This window comes from Thunnus albacares, chromosome 5 (assembly GCF_914725855.1).
Source record: "Thunnus albacares chromosome 5, fThuAlb1.1, whole genome shotgun sequence".
In the NCBI taxonomy this organism is placed as follows: domain Eukaryota; kingdom Metazoa; phylum Chordata; class Actinopteri; order Scombriformes; family Scombridae; genus Thunnus; species Thunnus albacares.
The window spans coordinates 5,990,012-6,011,850 of record NC_058110.1 but is presented as its reverse complement, the minus strand read 5'-3'; the positions used below and the strand labels follow the sequence as shown (position 1 = coordinate 6,011,850).

The 21,839-nt window shown below is 38.5% G+C and overlaps 1 protein-coding gene across 4 annotated transcripts in view; it reads right to left on the bottom strand.

Annotated features, from left to right (window-relative positions):
* lamb2l (laminin, beta 2-like) overlaps positions 1 to 16,696 on the bottom strand; it is a 91,918-nt gene extending 75,222 nt beyond the window's left edge. The window contains exons 1-2 of one of the 4 annotated variants that reach the window (XM_044351001.1): positions 3,598 to 3,687; positions 3,453 to 3,487 (exon numbers count right to left, since the gene is read on the bottom strand). In XM_044351001.1, the coding sequence (XP_044206936.1) occupies positions 3,453 to 3,487; positions 3,598 to 3,672 (110 nt within the window). In that variant the 5' untranslated portion in view covers positions 3,673 to 3,687. Of the gene's footprint in view, positions 1 to 3,452; positions 3,567 to 3,597; positions 3,710 to 16,238 lie in introns of those variants that run through there. The other 3 variants (XM_044351002.1, XM_044351005.1, XM_044351003.1) reach the window with 3 other exon arrangements.
* Between the last annotated feature and the right edge of the window lie 5,143 nt (positions 16,697 to 21,839).

Genomic DNA, 21,839 nt, shown 5'->3' with positions numbered 1-21,839 from the left:
ATAAATGTTTGCACTATTCCTCATTAAACAGCCATAAACACACAGTAGCAGTGTGTGCTGTCTTAACTCAAAATAGGAGTTTCTTTCTCACCAGTTTCTGTGCAAAACTATCCACCACCCTTTTAAAATCCAGGGCTCTGACCAGATCACTAGCTACTAATAGCTAATTCTGCACTCTGAGCTAAAAGGGAGGTTTACTTCTTGGAATATTCAACGTTTTCCACCTATTAGTGTCTTATTATCTGTAGTTAATGGCACAAAAACAAATCCTCCTGTTAATCTCCAAATCAGTTCCCAGTGATTCTGTTTTTATTTTCTACTCCCCATGTGCACGTCTCATGTTGACGTCACCCTGTCCACAGCTTACATCGGCTGGCTTATTCTTTCTATTATTCACTGTATCCTATGAATTCACCTCAATAACATTTAATTAACTCACATTTATGCAAATAAAAAATGCTGTTTAGGTGAATTCCTTCACGTCATGAGTTAACATCCAGCAAACTGAACTAAGACGTATTTTATTTCATCAAGCTGAATATGAAGTCTTCATGCTTGATGAATTAGCTATATGGGGGTGATGTTGCCAGCCTTGACAGGTTTGATATTGATGCTAACACATCACGGCATGACAGTCTTGAATGTATCTGGTTACTGCTGTTAAACAAGGACATGAGGGTTGCCTCAGGTCAAACCGCTTTACTTTGGACAATTTACACTTGAAACTACTAAAGCAGATAGGGCCTACGTCACAAGTCATCTGAAAAGCAGGGGGGATATCAGTGCTTGGAGAAGTTTCTTGTCTTTATAAAAGATAGAAGGCTGGATATTCTTGCGTCTTTTTCAGTAACACATATAAGGAAATTGTATTTCCTGTTATTGATGAGACAATCTGCAATGATTTGCACGCCATCAGCCATTTCCAGAGTAAATTTCCTCTGTTTGAGTGTGTGTGTGAGTTTGTGTGTGTGTGTGCGTGTGTGTGTGTATGTGCAGGGGAGGGTAAAAGACCCACCACAGAGGCAGCAATTTGTGTTACATCCTGAGTGGTAATTGGCAGTGATTGCAGTTCATCACACTGGCAGACAGACATTAAAAAGAGAAAAGATTATTGTGTGGAGAGACAAATGATTCATAGTTTTTCTCTGGAAGCCAGAAATGTTCTGACACATGCTTTCTTGATCCTAAGTGTTTGTGTTTACTCATCTACACAAAATATAACACGTGGGAAAGCCACAGAGAGAGATATTTTAAATAAATTATGGCATACTGCATTTTTTGAAAGAATATTTCCCCAGTGTCACAAACAAAAAGGTCTTAGTTCACTGAACAAATGTCTTGATTTGTCCACTATATTTACTATCACAGAGGACTTAAGAAACCAGAAATTATTCACATTGAGAAGCTGGAATCAGAGACTTTGAAAATTTTCTTCTTAAAAATGACATAAAATGAGTAATTGGTTATCAAAATAGTATGTGATTAATTCAGTAGTTGGCAACTAATCAATTAATTGACGAACTGTTGCACCTCTGTTGAAAGGATAAATTTGGGCATTTTCACTTTTTATACACATAATAATTAATAAATGAAACAAAAGATAATCAAGTCTATATATGTCCTTACGATGAAAAAAATCATGAGTTGCAGACACTCTTTGTCTGTGTTAATTTAGCTTAATGATTGGCAGGAAACATAACTTCCAGACAGGAAAGGAGCAAAAGAAGAGACAGACATGAAAAAGAGGAGTAGCAGTAATCAGTCTCTCTTGTCAGCAGGCAGCAAACAAGGGGTTGATTTATATCAGGGGATGTGATTATGAACACAGACACATACCAAACATACATAACCAACTAGTCCCCCACCCCCTTTCAAACGTGTAGGAGAACCTATGGTGGCTGCGAAACTCATGAAAAATGCAAAGGCCCTCTCTACGGCCAGTGTTTGGTTTGTCCTTTCTGGGCTACTGGAGAAACATGGCGGTGCAACATGGCGGTGCAACATGGTGGGCTCTGTGGAAGAGGACCCGCTCCCTATGCAGATATAAAGGGCTCATTCTTAGGTAACAAAAACACAAGGAATGTTATTTCCAGGTGATGACACACTAATTAAAACATACTTATGAATATTACGTTCCATTCTACCAAGTCTGTTCCACTGGATGCCACTAAATTCTACACACTGCAACTTTAGATTACTTTTTACAACTGAATTCTTCTGTTTAAACAATATAGCATCTGAGATCTGCCAAATACAGCACCAAACTTTGTCAAAACCAATCTAGAGTCAATCGAAAAATAGTCAAGGAAAAGCAGCCACCAACCACACAGCCAGTTCTAAAATTTGGGGTCTTGAGTGACTCGTGGATCCTCTTAACCCTTCAGGTTAGAGTTGATCTCAGCAGTAGAACGAGGGGCCAGGTCCTTGAGCTAATTAAAGCTAGACTAAGCCTACAAGGGCCATGGGAACCTGTGCCACCAAACACAAACATGTCTAAATACCTCAACATAGAGCTGGTAAAAAAGAAATAAATGACAGTTTGACATTCATGATTTTAAAGGAAGAGAAGAAGAACAGAAGAGAACAGAGAACATGCTTTTCAAGGTCATAATGAGATATTTCCTGGAACCTAGTGTGAGCTCTGGGGGAAATAAGTGTGGAAACAAATGCTCTGTTCTGCACCTGCATAAAAAATTTGAATATCATCCATTTCAGTTCAGATGGTGAATCTGAGCTCTGCTCTCCATTAAACTGTGCTGCCGGATAATCTGGTAGGAATGTGTGCAACAGTGTCAGAAAACTGCCTCCCAGCCACAAATGACCCACTGGTGTCAGTGAACGAGCAGGCACACACGCACACACACACACACACACACACACACACACACACACACACACTGCAAGTCATCAAGTATCTCACCCGTGAAATTTTTCAACTTCTAACCTCAATCTGTACGATGAGTCTGAGACAACTTTTGGTTGCTCTATATTTCATTTTCATTTTCTTTCTTAATAAGCTGCACTTGTTGCCTCAGGCTCACAAATTAAAAAAAAAAAAAAAAAGTTAAAAAAACCACATACCAAGTCTTATACTAGCACTTTTTATGAGGACAATATAGGCTATTTTCAGGGTTATATTAACTGACTGGCTAAACCTGCAGTACATTAATAATGCTACTGTTTATTTTTATTGTTGTTTTTTCCGATGATATAACCATCTCATTACTGCGTCTGAGGCAACACTGTGGGCAAAACTGTGGTGTTTGTTTACTCGCCAACACTTTCTTTGGATTTAAAACAAAGTGATCCACTACATCAACGTGACAGCAAGCTAACCCAAAAAATAAAGTAGCCGAGCATTACAACGCCACAAGGTACGCTAAAGTTACATAAAAGTATAGCAATATAACAGTAGTACGGGAAATATAGCTTAAAGATTCATGTAAACTCACTGTTCAGTAAAGCCAGCAGCAGATACCCACTGCCCCTGTGGGATTAGAATGGTAACAAACTGGTGATTTTTCGTTATTGGGTTTCGTTTTACTGAGGTGTGGTCCTGACATAAATGTTAGCAAAGACGGAAGATGTAGCGCTCACCTGCTCGGTAGTTTTCGCCGGCTCCTCTCTCTCTCTCTCTCTCTCTCTCTCTCTCTCTCTCTCTCTCTCTCTCATACACACACACACACACGCCGTCCCGCAGCGGCTGCACCGCCTATATGAGCTCGGTCTACAGAGGTACAGTAGCGGCAGTAGAGGAGGTGGAGCCACAAGTGTCACCGGGAGAAGTTCACTGTACCCATGAAAACTGACGCAGGTAGGTCCCATCAATCCACAGAGCTGGACCCCACCCCTGTCAGGCCAAGCCCACTGCTCTGGCAGAAGAAGAATGTTGATTTTGCTCTGGACTGTTCTCTGTCAAAACGGCGAATGAAGATTTCATCCCTCCCAGTAAACTTAAAGGATGGGTTCATAATTTTTCACGTCTGTCTAACAATAGTCAGGTGCCCATATGAACACTGAAATAGGTTTTTCTTATATCATTCCTCCTGTTCATACTACCCATTAGAAGATCCCTTCATAATGTACTTGCAATGTAAGTGATGGGGGCCAAAATCTGCAAACCTTCTTTTGTGCAAAAATGTATTTTAAAATTTATCTGAAACTAATATGAGGCTTCAGCCGTCCAAATGAGTCACATCAAGTAGATATCTTTTAACGTTAGTCCTTCTCTTTGTTACTATACTTCCACCACAGCTCAACAAGGAAACACAAAGGGGGAATTAGATGCTAAAAAGACTGTAAATGTGGCAGATATCCACTTGCTGTGACTAACTCAGACTGCTGAAGACACATATAAGCTTCAGATCAATTTTTAAATGCATTTTTGCACAAAATGACTGTGTGGACACACTGTAGATTTTGGCCCCCATCACTTACATTGAAAGCACATTTGAAGGGATTCTTTTTAATAGCCAGTATGAACAGGAGGAATGATTACAGCAAGCAACTTGAAAAATTGTGAACCTTTCCTTTAAATACATTTGAATCTGATAAATATTTAGTAAAAGGACAACTGGAGGCCACAGTCCTCTTACATGCATGGGCATTTTTTATTGAATCTGTCTCCCCAGACAGAATTATAGTAGGTTTCCCACACATACTGCCTAACCTTTCAATTCCCTTGACACTTGCACTTGATATCAATGTGATTCACACAGTACAGACCATGTCCATATTAAAAGCACTAGTGGGCCACAGTGGACTGGGGTCACACACCCTTTGCTCCCCATCAGAATTGGTTGACCTTTCACTAGATCTACATAGGGTTCATGTATAGCACCAGTCAAGTCAAGGACACACCTTCCGATTCACTTGAAAGAGAAAGTGTGTCACCTGGATTCATCATTAAAGTTACAAAATGCTTAGAGGTCAGATTACAACACAAAATAATTTTATTTATTCTCCATGACAACTGAGCAAACCTCTTCTGCTGAGGAAGAACATGACATGCAAAGCTTGGGAAAAGCTAGCAAGTGGAACTTGCTCAAGTTTTTTTTTTTGTCAAAACCCAATTTTGAAAGTGCAACAGATTGTGCTTGGTTTAATAATAGATTTGAAAAAGCTAAAGTCACTGATATAGTCATATATGTTCTATTATCCAACAGAGTGTAGGAATTGGTCAAGGCCCAACAGAACAAAACAGAAGTTCTGCCATAACTGCAATCAATTAATTGCATTTATGTACAACTGTAACCTTATCTCATATTTCTAAAGGGTTTTTGTTTAGTTTTAGGTCTTATGTTTAAGTCTTTTAATATGGGTATATATTGAAATTAAGTTGAAAATTTATCTTAATGTGAAATTTCATCTTTTGAGGCCCTAATTGTCTAGGGCCCTTTGATTTTCTGTAATCCAGCCATCATATCACATCTGCATGTGGACACAGCATGGGTTGTATTCTTCCTGTCCGTAATCACGCCATCTGATTGTTTGCGGTTTTTGATGTGCATGTAACTTCTTCTGATCAATGTTATTCCTCTCTTTATGAATATGGCAGTATAGAATATGTAGTAGTAGTGAGAGAATAGCAGAGAGAAATGGAAATCTATTTTGCTTTCATAGCATGCAGTCTTGTCTTAGTTCATGAGGGGAAGATATTGGGATAGCTCATCACGGACTGGATTTGCACCATGGGAATTATCAAAAGATGATGACAATCTCCATCACCAAGCTCATTATATGGTGCCAGCCAAGTCAGCTGATACATATCACATATCCCCAACCAGCAGTTGCCTAATACAAGGATAGTCTCCTTTGTAGGGGGCTGATATGTGTGTGTGTGCGTGTATGTGTGTTAGGGTCTGATGTGATCTTTGGACATTTGACCAATATAGTAAGCTGCTAATGAAATGGATGTTTCGCAGTGTCCATGTTGTCTGGAGACAGAAATGGGGTGAAAAGAGAGACACCGGGAATAGTAATGTGTTTACGCTGAATTTAACTGAACTGAGTGAGAGGGTAAAAAGAGAGAAAAAAGTCACTGTAAAATCTACTGTCATGAGTCAGCACTGTTATGGAATTTTCCATCTTTAGGAGTTACAAGTTGGAGTGACATTGGGTCAAGATGACACCCTGAGGTCACGCCGTAATTCTTAATCTCTCCTCGAGACGTCAGTTGTCTGTGATGTTTTGGTGAAAGCAGAAACCTCTCTGATAAAGAGTATATCAGCATTGCCATGGTAAGCCAAGGCCAGAGAGGACCCTTCTAGACAACACAGATAGGTGGAATGTGTAGCCAAAATGTGTTGATAATGACTTGAGGCTCAATGCAATTTGATTTAAGATGTCACGGGTAAAGTGTAGTCCTTTGTTTAGAAACTAGTGAACCAATTAGACTAATTTTTCATATAGTAGGCCAATCTGCTTGGGTTAAAGACTAACACTCAGACTGTCAGAGGGCAGAACGGGAAGAGACAGCATCCAAGTTACACCAACTTGGATGTTCGCTGTTTACAGTTCTCCTTGATCAAGTAACTTCAATAAATATTCTCAGCATTAAGACATCATCATCATTCTCTCCACTGAAGTGTTGACCATCGCTCAGAAATATCCACAACAAGCACATGTTGTGCAAATTTAAGCCTAGGAATGGCTGGAATCCATAATAATCAACAATTTTTGTGTAGCCATATTCTCCTGTTATACAAACATGGAAGTAAACAGCAAGTACAAAAATTGCAAACATGATACAGCAAGTTGTTATCAAATGCAGACCCATTAAACAGTATTGTCTTGTATATGCAAGCACCAAAGAAATGCAGTGAAAAACAAAAACAGGATGAGATGAGCAGCAGCACAGCAAAAGAGAGACAAAGAGTGAATAGATAAACTGAAAACTGATGGGGGGAAACGAAAGAAATTAAGAAACTTTGACAGAACAGCTAAGAAAGAGAGACACATGACAAAGACAAGGAAAGAGAGAGAAGTGAGAATGCTGAATGGTTGGAAGGGGAGGCTGTAATTTGCTCAGAGCTATACTCTTTGGACAGGGAAACATCTGGAGGCGGTGTTTTATCTGATTGCTACATACACTCAGAAAGCGAAAATGAACAGTTGAAAACCATGTTCACCCTCTTCTTTTCATTCTACATGTGCTTTTGTGTCCAAGTAATTTTCCTGGCTCTTTGCACAAATTACCCACCATAGGTATGAGAGGAACATCAACCATCAGAAATGCAAAAATATTTTATTCTGTTGGGGAAAGGTAAACTTTTTTTTTTTTAAATTGAGTGCTGTATTGTGGTTTAAAATGTTTTTGTTAAATGGTCTCATTTGCCTCAATTATTTTCTGCTTGACAAGCTGCCAGCTGGCTGAATTATGTGACCTAATGTTTATGCATCAATATCACTAATCAATATTTCTAATGCAGCATTAGCTTTAGATTCCTAATGTAAAGGCTTATTTTATTGATGCTGATTTGAGGTCAACATGTCTGCAGAGTGAGTGACTGACTGAAAGATCAAACTGAAGGACCACCACAGTATTTTGTTGTACCACAGACATTCAAAATAACAGCCTTCATAACGTCCTTTTTCAATGGCCACAGGGCCACAAAAAAGCTCTTTGCATTTACACATAATGATCAAGGTCTGCCCTCTAGTGAGAAAACAGATCAACCCCCACATCACTCCATGTGGAGACTGCAACCGAGATGCATCTTCACAACCAGGTGATGTTGCTTCAGCTCAGCCTGGTCCCCTGAGATTCAGTGAAATTAACTGATGAGATAATATTTTAAGATAAAGAAATGAAAATATGCATATTGTTTACCAAAAAAGCAAAAGGAATACATTTCCCCACCACTAGAAGATTAAATGAAGGCATTAGATGGATTGCTGAAAAACAGCAAGGCTGTTGTGATTGGGTGTAAACATTTGAATTATTCTCCAGCAGACAGGGTTTAGTCTCTACAGTAACTCATACCAAAAAGAGAGAATAGTATAAGAGAAGTTCAAATACATATATAGCTGAGGCTTTTACCTGCTTTCACTATCAAATCCACACTGTTGTGTTTACACACCTTTAACTGTCCAAAAATGCTATTTGTTTTAAAATTTAAATAATTTAAAAGCTATGTTAATTAAACAGGAATGAAAATAGTCAATGGTCAGTGGGTTGGTAATTTTATATTGATTTTACAATGAATGAATGTGAAAAAAAAGGTGAACCGCTGAACAGACAAAAAAAAGAGAGAAAGTTTTTTATATAGGTGTTTGGTTTATGTCCCAGCCTAAAGGAGAGTCTAATTATAAACTGGTATTATGCACACACAGAAGGAGGTTGGGGTGATTTCCACTCTTTGACTATCAGTCTCTGGCTAATCATAAGTACCATCTGGATCCAACTAGCGTCATGGGTAACCAAGGATTTGAGGGGAGATGGATCACCTAACACATAGTCTGCTTGAGTTTGGGTATTGTGTATGTATAATCCTCTGGACACAATCAGGAATTGTTAAACAGAACTACTGCATTCATTAAGCCTGCAGTCATTGATTACTTTGCCACTTGGGGGCAGTGCAACAAGCCGTAATCACAGCACAGCTTTAGCTATTAAACTATATTCACATGCTAGTGGCCTCTTGGTGCTGGACGGGTAGTGTACAGTGGATTGATCTGAGCTATTTCCTGAACACAGCTGCCTTCTGCACCTGGAACAACACCGATGAGAGAGGTGAGAGTGAACCAAAACAGTCAAGATGTGGATCATAAAACAGAAAGAATGACCTGAAAGATATTAAAAACCTCCTTAGAGCTGAGGGAGTATGACAGAGTCTGGTGATAATTATCTCTGTTTTTATCATTACAGACAACTCCTCTCACATTCTCATTGTCATTGATATGTTGTGTATATAGTAATATTGATTAGATCAGCTTTAAAATTGGAACCACTGAGTGTTAGGGTGGTTTAAAAGCCATGTAATTTGTCATTTGGTCTATGGAAGTAGAAATGCACATGATACAAATGGATGATAAACATACATTAAACAGGATAAAATTTATTATGCCTTTATTGTGAGGTTCTAACTAATTAATTAATTAATTTTATTCAATCTCTAATGATTCATTTTAAGTTCTCATTGCTGTGGTATTTTTGCACTGTCATCACCTGTCAGTATGTCCTTCCAATGTCTTCCTCCTTGGATTTTCTGTTCATGATGCCTGAGGCTCTGTAAAGTAGCAGTGTTTCCCATGTGGCTGGTCACAGTGGGTATCACTGCTCTGGCATTTTTATTTTAAACAAGTCAGAAAATGATCTAGTAGTGGGGTCTATTTACTGCACACACAAGTGCCTCTACAAAATATGAAAAGGTACATCGATTTAATGCAGTTCTCATAGATTGTAGTCCCATATTTTGGTTTGTGTTGTTTTCATTCTTTGCCTTCACTGAAATAACAGCAATAAAGTTTAATCATAAAAAAGCTGGATTTGCACTATGGTTCATTGTTAGAAATTAGGGCTTTGGTACAGGTAGCTGTGCAGTAAAAAGCCTCATAAAGCAGAGCCAGATGAAATATCATTAATGCAAAGCTTCAGTACAGGTAGTTACAATACATAGATGCCTTGAACTGTATGTGGTCATCTACACAAGAGTATGAAAGAAACACTGGGAGCAATTACCACACCATTTTATATTGCACAGTACAACACTTCATTTGTTCTGCAAAAGGCCGTCATTCAATCAAAACTCATGTCAAAAGTAAGTAAATTTATCAGTTTGATGACATGTCATCACTGCCACCAAAATGACATGTCCCTTTACCATCCCTTTATCATTGCTCAAGCCAAGACAGTCAAATGTTTAAGAAACTGTGTCATGATGACAGAAGACACTGAAATACTGTTTCTTTATGGCATTTCTCATTGATACTTATAGTATATGTCCTACTAATATATGGTAACCTAATAAAAGAGGTTTTTGGAGAGTGTAATCAGGTATGAAAATGACTGCATGGTTTGTGAACCTCCCTGTATCATCAAAATCAAAGTTGCATTTGGTTCAGACTGCAATGAAAATCATCGGTCAGAAGGATCATCATAATCTTCATTATCTCTTTGACCAGTGTGTACTTAAACAGGTAAAGATCCTCTGTGATCCATCCTATATTCTGCACCTCAGCAGTGTAAATTGAACCGGTTTAAAAACTCCTTTGTACTGTAGTACAAAACCACAAACTGATTGATGCCCCTCACTGTGTCTTTTTCTGAGTTTGTATTTTTGTATTATTTATATTGCATTTTTGTGTCTTCTGTTTGCTGGTGTTAGCTGCCCATATTAAAGTATATATCTATCTATCTTAAGTCAAACATGCTGAGGAGTTGCACCTGTGAATTAAATTTGACAAAATTTGCATTGAAATTTGAGGATGAACATGAATTTAAAGATGTATCTTTTATCATTTTTCTTAATGACAATACCAGATGACTGAAAGCTATAAAACATTTATATTTGAAAGGTTCTGACAGTTGGCTTTAATGATTTGCACATTGAATTTGTTGATGAACATGTCAATAATAAATTTCATTGGAAAAGCAGTCTATGCCATTTTGATCAAAGAGGCTAACTAAAGATATTTGTACTTATATGACTTCTGCATAAAAACAAGAAGAAATGTGTGAACTGTTGAGAGAAAAATGATCTAGATTTGAGAATTGCACACAGTGTTTTAAGAATCATGATCTTCATTCGACAATATTGTGCCAAAGCAATGACAAACTGTATACTTTGTATTGTTACAACCATAAACTATTACAGAGTAAAATGAATCATAGGTACTATTTATCTAAAAACTATTTATTTACAATTTATCAACTTAGAGATGCTATCAGTTAAAGATGATTTCAGGACTAATATGCCTCCTTTGCAATCAAAAATCCATTGTCACCTACTGTATATCTGCATATTTTTTGAGTGCCCCAATGTTAATTACTTTAGTGTCACATGAACAATAAATTAGTTATATTATTATATTGGGATTCAGTATTAGATTGGGAAAATTTGTTTTTTTTTCTTTTCTTTTTTTCCCTCAAGATTTTCTTCTCATTTGATTATATTTTTCTTCATATATTGCATTTATATGTCAGTCAGTTGTGCCATTCTGCGTGAATGGTGTGAAAAACCAATAAAAAAAAAAATTGATCACACGCACAAAGAAAATGCTCCTGTTGAGATTTAAGCGACCAATCTAAATAGACTTCACATACCTTTTATATACATATACACAATATAAGCAAATTTGTACATGAACATGTGGAGATGGTTGATGGTAACTGGCTCCTTTTGGAGAATCAGCAACCTGTTACTAATCATGAGGGAAACCTTGTTGCTGGGACTGTGTATAAATATATATAGTATATATATATATATATATATATATATATATATATATATATATATATATATATATATATATATATATATATATATATATATATATATATATATGTCCTTTAAAGTGCAACTTTAAAGGACATGAAATGACTCAGACTGTGCAATTAATTACATTATTGCACTTGAAAACTGAGCATTTTTACAATGATTTAGCCTGGGACTGTGCAATCTACTGTGCATGACATTTGAGGTTCCTATATATATAGTGCATTGATTGAGAAAAGACCTTGGTTGAACCAGTCTATTCTATACACAGCATATAGTTCAGTATCTTCTAATCTTTATAGTGTACTGCTTTCATACAAGAAAACAATGTCCACATTGTTTTCCAGTATTTATTTCAAAAATGGAATTGTTATTTTTTGTTTTCTTAGATGTTCCTGGAGCTGTCTCACCACCATCCACTATTACTTTTCATTTTGTCCAGCTGTGAGTACTGTAGCTCCCTCAATTTGTTTTGTGCATGGCATTGTGGGACAATAATATCCATCAACAGCCCACACAAAAATCACAATCGAAAATCAAGTTATATACTGAATAAGTGATCCAACTGTGGTGAATGATGAAGGAGCAGAATGCGCTGAATTAAACTTAGTGACTCTTGTGTCCACTCTACTGCTGTGTTTTTTAGAGATACATATTGTGTGGTCTGAATATACGTTCATATTTCTATCTCCAGTGGATTCAAATGCATTTTACTTCTTTAGGGGAGATGTCAATCAAGGACAGTCTATACAGGCCCACACACTCCTAAGTAGAGGTCTAATCAAGCAAAATAGGCAAACAAAACACCTCTGTGTGTCATCAGGGGCTTTTAAACTGGGAGAAGCAAAAGAATTTAAAAATATATTGTTATGACCCGGCCTAGGAAAAACCCTGGCACAACATGAAAATGACACTCCCTCTTCCCAGCTCCCAAGAAACAGTAGCAACAAGGGATTTTGCAGCCCTTTAAATGTTTATTTCATAGTTGTGGTTTCAGGGTGAGTTAACAGCAAAACAACAAACAAAGGGGAACTAAAGCTAATCAACCTAAAATTACCTATTCAAACGTAAAGAGACAAAAATACAAATCATAAACATCATCAACATAAACAGGAGAAAAGATATTAAACAAAAATGCTCCCCCACCAGAAATCCAATCCACCCCAACAGAAACTGGGCTGTTTAGATGTCAGAAGCCACTGTTTGACACAAAGGTCATGCCTCCCCATTGGTTTACATTGTAAGGGTGATGTGGCACTGCAACTTTCGGGGCTTATAAAATCCAAACCGTTCAAGTTATTATAAAGTTTTTAACAAATTTATTTCAGCACAGTGTCATAAGTCATCTATTGAAGTTTGAAGCCGATACCATTAACACCCTTGGAGGAGATAGCGTTTGTTCAAGGGCCAAAATTGGGGCAAAGTCTTATTTTAAAAGGCTAATTGCGGACTTCCTGTTGGATTTAGGTTAGGGGTGTCAGTGTATGAATTGTAGGTCTTGATGAGACGAATAATTGAGTTTTGGTTTGATCTCTCTACAACATTCCTACGGGCTGTGGCGGCCATTTTAGTTACATAGGTGGCGCTAGAGAGCACATTTTGGCACTTTGAGGATTAATTTTGACATTTTATCAAATTTTTCACCAGACCTGATGTGCATGCCAAATTTGGTGAGTTATTGAGCATGTTTAGGGGGTCAAGTTTAGGGTTTAAGTGGCGTAATAATAAAGAAAAGCAAGAAGCAAACAAACAAACACATGAAAAACAATAGGGTCCTCACCCTTAGGCAAGGACTTCTGTTTTACAGTTTCAGTTTTACTGAGAGGTGCCGCACATAATGTTGTTTTATGACCTACAATGACAATAAAAATGTTTTTTATTTACACATTCAATCATTCAATTAAACATTCAAGCACCATCACTATTTCAGCATACATCATACCTTAGGCTCATCCAGTTGAGCCTATGAGGAAAGATAAATGACAACAGATGAATTAAATTAAAGCTGCAAGCAGCGTTGAACGGGCCCTCGCGCCTCTGCGAACATTGGGCTGCGGCGCAGTCGAGGAGCTTCTGTCACGAGCATGTAGATGTCTTCAGACCCAGGCTGTTTTCAGACAGTGCAAGAAGGAGATAAACATCACTTCCTTCGTCCACTATTTTGCCTGCTGCTGGGGCTGCTTTGCTGCAATTTCGTAGGGGGTGCTATTCAGCCAATTTACATCACTTATGGAATATTGTCATGTAGACATGTTCAGGCCGGGAGACTTATCAAACATGTAAAGTTTGGTGCCGACTGGAGCATGTACAATAAAGTTATAGCAACTGCCTCTGTCATGGTGACAAAGAAAGTAAAATAGTGGACAAAGGAAGTGATGTTTATCTCCTTCTTGCACTGTCTGAAAACAGCCTGGGTCTGAAGACATCTACATGCTCGTGACAGAAGCCCTTTGACTGCGCCGTGGCCCGACGCGTGCAGAGGCACGAGGGCCCGTTCAACACTTCTTGCAGCTTTAATTACATTTACATCTGCTTTTATGGTTTAATCACGACGAAAAAGTAATTAAGTTGATTATTTATTGTTTATTGATTTAAGTACTGAGTATCTTAGAGTTCGTATCGTAGAGTTATAGATTAGCTTAGATTGTAACCTACCATACTCACCTACCATGTGTCCAGAGGCCTGTACTACGAAGCAAGTTCAACATACCCGGGATATCTTTTCATTATCTGGCTTCACGGAACCTAACATTGGCCATCCAGATAACCAGTACTGCGAAGCGGGTTATCAACTAGCTCTGTCAACCCACGGTTTTTCTATCCAGCTAAGAGCGCGTTCATGTGAAAGAGGCGGGGTTGTTAATTACTAGTGACATCATCAGAACCATGAATGAAGTAGTTCATATGAGATGAAACGGTGATACAAAGTACCCGCGGAAAACTTCTGTTTAAGAGATAGCAAAAAATAGTAAAAGTAGGCTACGGCTTAAAATACATGTAGGAATTATTATATATGACTTAAGTATAGAGTGAGTATTTTTTGCTATTTAGTTGGATGATGAAGAAACCATTCTGAATATGTCACATAAAAAAACAAACTTAAAAGTAATGTCAGACTGTTTCTGCTACTGAAGCATAGAGTGGAAAAATAGTTAATGACTGATGAGATCTATCTGACCCAAATGTTGCTTTTTAATCATGGAGCCAATTAATAGTGTGTGGATTATTTTTCTGATAAAAGACAATATTTCGTTTTTATTTCTAGTTATCATCACACAGTTGTCTTATGTTATTCTGAGCTGCAGTGATGGAATCAGAGTGTAAAATCATCCACACAGTCAGCTGTCACTGCAGGGATAAATAAACTTTGCACAATTAAAATGCAGCTAAAATCATTATTATGTGTTAAGAGTCGTAAATGGACGCTCCGTTCAACAAACTGAATTTCAGCATGACACTGATTTTGCATTAAATTCATGGAAAGGGGGAAGGCAGCAGTTAATTGTGCCCTGGTCCTGTTTTTCTTTTGGGGAAGTGCCTGGAAGTGCGGGAACGGTGGCCAAGGCACTTCCGAGTACTTCCCCATATGAAAACCAAGACAGCCGCAGTGAACTGCTGCCTTCCCCCCCAGTACTACTTACCAAATGCAGGGTCGCCATTAATTTACTGCAAAATCAACGGTGTCATGCTGAAATTTGTTTTGTTGGTGCTTTTATAAATACAGCATGACACTGTTTTCTACATTTACAGCAAAATACTGCCAAAAGAAGTGTAAATTAACGGTAAATTGTATATTACTGTTAGGTTGCACTTTTCACAAGTGGCATACTTACAGATTTTTAACTGTAAACTGCAAAATGTATGACATACTACTCGACACACTATTATGTGACTGACTATGAACAGTAAGGACTACAGTGAGTTGATGACGACGGGCCCCAGCTGTGCCCCCGAGAGCCTTGCAGGCTCTCAACGTCCCATCGAGCCCCCTGCGGGTCCCCAGCCCTGTCCCTGAGTGCCTTGTGATTTGAAATGTTGATGGGCAAGTAGTCAAATATGAGCAGACAAAGAGTGAAACTATAAGACAACTGTATGAAAAAATGTATCAGTGAACAAATATAAAATCAGTCAGTTATGTGCGTTTCTTGATTCCATTGAAATGCATGAGGTTGACCTAAATTCATTAGGTGGGGAGATCACTAAAGCTGAAGTAAACCAAGCAATTTTACAATTAAATAAAAGTAAAGCATCTGGTCCAGATGGACTTCCCAGTGAATTTACCAAACATGTATAAATGAGATCACAGACCTGCTAAGGAAATCAAATAGTTATAAAACTAGAATTTTAATAATAAAGACTTGTTTTACCCAAATTGTTGTTTTTAGCTACCTTTTTCCCTCCTAAAGAACAAACAATAAAGACACTAAATAAAATGGCAGTCGGTTTTATATGGGGAACCACTAGAGAAGTCACAAAGAGGCAGTTACTTTACCAAAGTAAAAAAGATGGAGATCTGGATTTGAAATTAAAGATAGCTTTTTATAAAAACATTGCAGTAGGTATCAAAAGAAAGGCCATGTGGATTGGTGAAGCCCTGAGCTGGACTAAAAAAAAAGGGACGTGCGAGAAGCTCTAATCCATACTATAAATTTATGTATAGTGACTTTATGACTAAGGTTGCACACCTAAATATTGATTGGGTTGAAATGTCCAGCAAAAATTTAGGTATTAAACTGTGTGATAACCTGTATGGTGATGTTTACTGTCTGCATCCCAGACAGCAAAAGCCAAGTGTTTTACCTTGTTGGTGTTGGTGCTCGTCTGGCTCCTGCTGGGCTCTCTGCTCCAGTAGATGTGATCATGGAGGTGAGCTGGCACATCACACACCTGTAACCATTAATGTACAGTTTAGGATGGGACTCTACTTAACTCAACACAACTTGACTGAACTGAACATTGAATAAATTAGTTCATCTCTTGAAACTGCTGAACATACTGATGCTTCCCTTAAAGGATAGAGGTTTTACAATTTTTCACTAGAAGAGTTTCTCCTCACTGTAATCATTCCCCTGTTCATACTGACTGTTAAAAGATCCCCTTCAAATGTGCTTTCAATGTAAGTGATGGGGGGCCAAAATCCATAGTGTGTCCTCTGCCACATTTACAGTCTTTCAGCATTGAATTCCCTCTTTGTATTTCCTTAGACAGTGTTTCCCTGTAGAACTGCGGTGGAGGAATAGTAACAAAAAGTGGGACTGGCACTAAAAAGACTGTAACGTTGAAAGATATCTACTTGATTTGACATTTGGACGGCTGAAGCTTCATATTAGCTTTCAGATAAATTTTTAAATACATTTTTTTACAGAAGGAATGCATTATGAAGAGATCTTTTAATGGCCAGTATGAACAGGAGGAATGATTATAGCGAGAAAAACCTCTTTCAGTGTTCATTTGGGCTCCTAATTGTTGTTTTAAGATAGTTTTGAACATTTGTGAACCTGTCCTTTTAAATAAACAAGTTATTGTCTACTTTGCGTGCACATATGCATAACAGCTTTTCTGTTTTTGCTGCACAATAGCACAGTAAATTTGACATTACTACAAAAAATATCAATCACTTATGAACTGTTTAATTACACTGTAAAAAATGGCTGTGAAATTTACTGTGTTTCTGCACAGTAAATTACTGTGAATATTTTTACAGTATAGTACTATGTATTAGGCCTAAAAACACAGTAATCATAATGATACTGTAGAAAATCACAGTAATAGTCATACTACTGCAGACACCCATTATTATACTATATTTAAGGTAGCAGCTTTCCCTTTTGTAAAGAAAATCACTAATTTGAAGATTATTTTGTTATACCTTCAAATAAAACCCTCAAATTCATGATGCAGATTAAATAATTTAAACATTAGTTTGAAATAATTATTCTTTTCATATGAATTCAAATACTTAAAGATGAGACCTTGTTTGTTCATGTTTCTGCAGGCCGTTACTTTCAGTTTTTAAATTTCTCTCAACGTTTATCAGGTCATGACCTTTTAGACAGTCTATGGGTACGTCTCAAGTCTCTTATTTTATGTCTCCTCGCTCCTCGCCTGAACCAGAAGTTGTTCCTGATGCGCCATTTTGACAGGAGCGATCTCTGAGGTGCAAGGAACGAGGAAACACGAGAGCAGCCTTCACGGAAGTCTTTTACCAGCCGACACGCCCCCTTATTGGATATCAGTTATTGATTGGATGCTGCAGCTGATCTGACTGATCTGAAAATTCCTGAGCGTCGGGTTTGATATGAGTTACATCATTTCCATTTGCCCTGAAACATTTAGCCAAATACATATTTTCCAGTGTTCAGAAGACACCTTGATCATATTCTAGGTCATTGAATGATGAATTCACTATCAGGATTATCAAAAAATACAGACGCAAATAATCAATAAATAGTATAAACACATTCTGCGAGTAGAAATGGTTCCTGTGCGTCTAAGCAGGACACAGTATAAATGCAGAATGCAGGTTTTTATTTAGGTGTTTGTTAAACAGGTAACAGGCTGCAGAGAGGAAACAGCTGCTCTAGCGGTGATGACTGTGCACTTTTATTAGTGTCAGCACAGTGCACATGTGTGCAGACACAAACTACATCAGAAGTTTCTACAGCTGTTAAAGCCGACTGACAACTGATCCAGCTGTGATCAGCTGTCGCCGTCATCAGAAACAGACATCGCTTCACATGACGCTTCAGAGGAGAGGACGTCTCATGTCTCTTAAAACAAATTTCCTCGTTTCCTCTCTCCTCGCTCGGTTTCTTTGCGTCTCTCCATGCATCCACGGTGGGACGGACTAAGATTCAAGGAAAAGACGCAAGTGAAGGAAACGTGGATGCAGTTTAAGAGACTTGGGATGCACCCTGTGTCATGACCATAGACTGTAAAAAAAATATGGACGTAGTCACTGTGACGTCACCCATTGGTTGGTGAACTGCCATTATCAAGCCTCGAGTGTAGCGATTTTACAATCGCCATCTTGGATTTGGCTGTCGCCATGTTTGATTTTTGGAGCCAGAAGTTACTGGACGAGAGGGTGGAGCTGATCATAGCACTAGCTGCTAGCTTGGTTAGCATGGTGCATTTACAATCTATGGTTAACAGTGATCATACTAATGCTAATTTTTGCTAGCAAAAAACAGGCCTAAAAACGTTAAAAATGTACTCATCGGAAAAACTGATCATCCGACTCATTGATGGGTCTTTTATTACAACCAAATGCTGAACAAGACTGTTTTAAGGCGACCACAATGTTACAATTAACTTTGGTGAACTGAAAACACACTGTGAAATAGCAGCAGCTACGCCCATACGCAGTGGTTACGTTATGTAAGCAATATTGTTGCCGTGGTAGCGACTTGTCAATCACAACGGAGCAACGCCCTGAAGCATACCCTGCTTTATCGTCAAATTTAAATGAAATGGGACCATAATTAACAAAATAAACATCATGCTGTATTGAAGAAGACTTGAAATTAGCGATTGAGACCATAAACTCATTAGGGAACAGTTCACTGAGGTAATAAATCAAGAGAGAAGTAGGGTCATTTTCTACAATCGGACTTCTTTTTGAAGCCAGTAGAGTCACCGCCAGCTAGCCATTAGAGAGAATGCAAGTTTTTGGCACTTCTGCATTGGCTTCATTTTTCAGCCCCGGAGGTTGCCCATGGATGTATAAAGAGAACTGGATACAGGAAGAGCGCCAGGCTTTGAAGCAAATTTGACATTTTTTTGAGCGTCACAACCCCTGCGAAATGACTGTCTCATTATCAGAATTAAATCCATTCGGTCCGATTATGGAGCTATTTCCCTATCTTTATTCAAGAGTGTGGTATATCAATTTGAGAGCATAATTTATTGATTTCACGTTCAAATTTTGTAATTTGTCCCTCAAAACCCTGCCCTCGCACTCAAATAGCCTCTGCTTGCGCTTAGATTCGCTCTGTTTCTGCTCAAATTGTGTGCTTGCGCTCAAATATAATGTTGCTTGCACAGATTTCCTGCACTCCAGCTTCAGCTTTTCTCCTCGCACTCAGGCTGCTTCTGCGCGCTTGTGAAACTTCTGCTCTCAGATTTTTCCTCTGCTCTTGGATTTTTTGTGCAACAACCCTGTCAAAATCCCCTAATCAATAGAAGGCCAGGTTTAGTGTTGACCAATGAAATGATCCCTGCCTCCTTGTGAGCTTGTTTGCTTTACTTCTTAGAGCGTCCCTTACAGGCAGGTACTCTTTAAATGGGTTCATCCACTCCCGCCCTCCAGGTCTTTATAAAATGTACTTCCCTTGCTTTATTAAGACTTTCAGACTTTCAAATCTAAGTGCAAGCAGAGGCTATTTGAGTACGAGGGCAGGGTTTTGAGGGACAAATTACAAAATTTGAACGTGAAATCAATAAATTATGCTCTCAAATTGATATAACATGCTCTTGAATAAAGATAGGGAAATAGCTCCATATCTGATCACATTTCAAAAGCCTAAAAGAGCTGCATGTTTGAATTGTTTTATCCCCATTCAAGTTAGCCGGAGGGCTAAACCGGAAGTAGCTGACTCGGCCAACACTAGTGCGTGTCACTGCCATGGATGTATTATAAGAGCTGGATACCGGACTAAAAATGGCGCCCATTCAGTCCTATAGGAACATGGATGTATAAAAAGAACTGGATACATTGTCGGAGGCGGGGCCTCATTCATTCCTATGAAAGTTGCTCAGTGGCGCATGAAGCATGGATGTATTATAAGAGCTTTCACAATGTAAGTCTATAGAAAAAAGTCTTTTGGGCCCAATAGTGTCACGTGACGTTGACGGTTTGGCTGCTATGTCAAATTGGACTCACAGCCCGGCGCTGTTCCTGTCGATAGTATAGCATGGATGTGTTATAACCCCTAAATTCCACCGGTCGCATGTGCGCCACGTTCCGGCTCCGATGCGGCTGCTGGAGCTGATCGCGGCCACTCTAGTCAATGTATCCAATTCCACCAGGCATGCCGCGGCGTGTTTCAGAAGCATCCCAGAAGCGGCTCTCTGCTCCGCTGCGCTAAAGAAGCATTGAGCATCCGGTCAATTTTCAAAATAAAACACCCCGTGCAAACTCCTGGTCGTATATCAACAATAAACACAATCAAAACAGATGAATAAAGAAACCATTTAACTACCTAGCCTACTTAACCATAGCAGAAGCACAAAAATCAAGGAAAATGACCAAATCAACGAAAGCTGAGCAACAAAATTGGGCAGTTTAGTTGCCCTGCTACTGCAGTAATTACGGTAGCCTTAAAGGTCCAGTGTATAGTATTTAGTAACATCTAAAAGAACAGACTTGGTAAAAATTGAATAGATTATTTATAAGTATATCTTAATTAGTGTCTAATCAGCTGAAAATAATAATTGTTGTGTTTTCGTTACCTTAGAAATAAGCCTTTTATATCTACATGGGAGCGGGTCCCCCTCCACGGTGGCCGCCATGTTGCATCGCCATGTTTCTACAGTAGCGTAGAATGGACAAACCTAACACTGGCTCCAGTGAGGGCCTTACGCATTTTAGATTCAGTGGGCGACTACCGGAAATGCGCCGGTTTTAAAACGAAGAAGAAGAACGGACCAAACATTTCGTATTTTGAGAAGTTTTTGAAACCAAAATCTGATAAATGGAGGATCATACTTATTTAGAAAATCACAGGAGCATGAAATGTCGTCATCAAAGAAACGAAAACACGAAGAAGCTAAACGAAATCGGGACAAGCAATGGCATAAAACGAGGATAAACCCAGATGGAAATCCCTGATGAGAGAAATGTTTGCAAACTGACGCCGAAGTTTACTGCTGGACAGGTAAGAGTGTAATGTATATTTATTTTGCCCCTCTGGTAATGGTTCAAAACCTAGATGATGTACAATGTTCATTAGCAGTACATGAGTTTCCCTGAAAATAAAGGCCGCCACATAACGTTAAATATTAGCACACTTTAGCTTCAGTTTGTGCCTCTCATGGAGCTGGTGGTCTGACAAGAGACAACAGTTAGGTGACGTGCTAATAACCCAACGATTTATTCATTTTCTGTGGCAGTAAGACAACACATTGACTGATAACTAAGATATTTAGCGCTGGTGATGTGCTAAAGACAGTAAGTCAGAGTAATGAGTTAGTGTGAAAGATAAACTGAGGAGAAGTCTGCTCATCACCGAGTTAATACATCCTGTGAATTTATATTTTTCACAGTGCTCCATGATTTCATTGTTTGCTCCTAATTTGTCATTTAGGAGCATGTGTACACATTTGTTTGCCTATGTAGCATATTAACTTACCCTGTAAGTCCTACTCTTGGCTAAATAGCACTATTTTCATATGTACAAC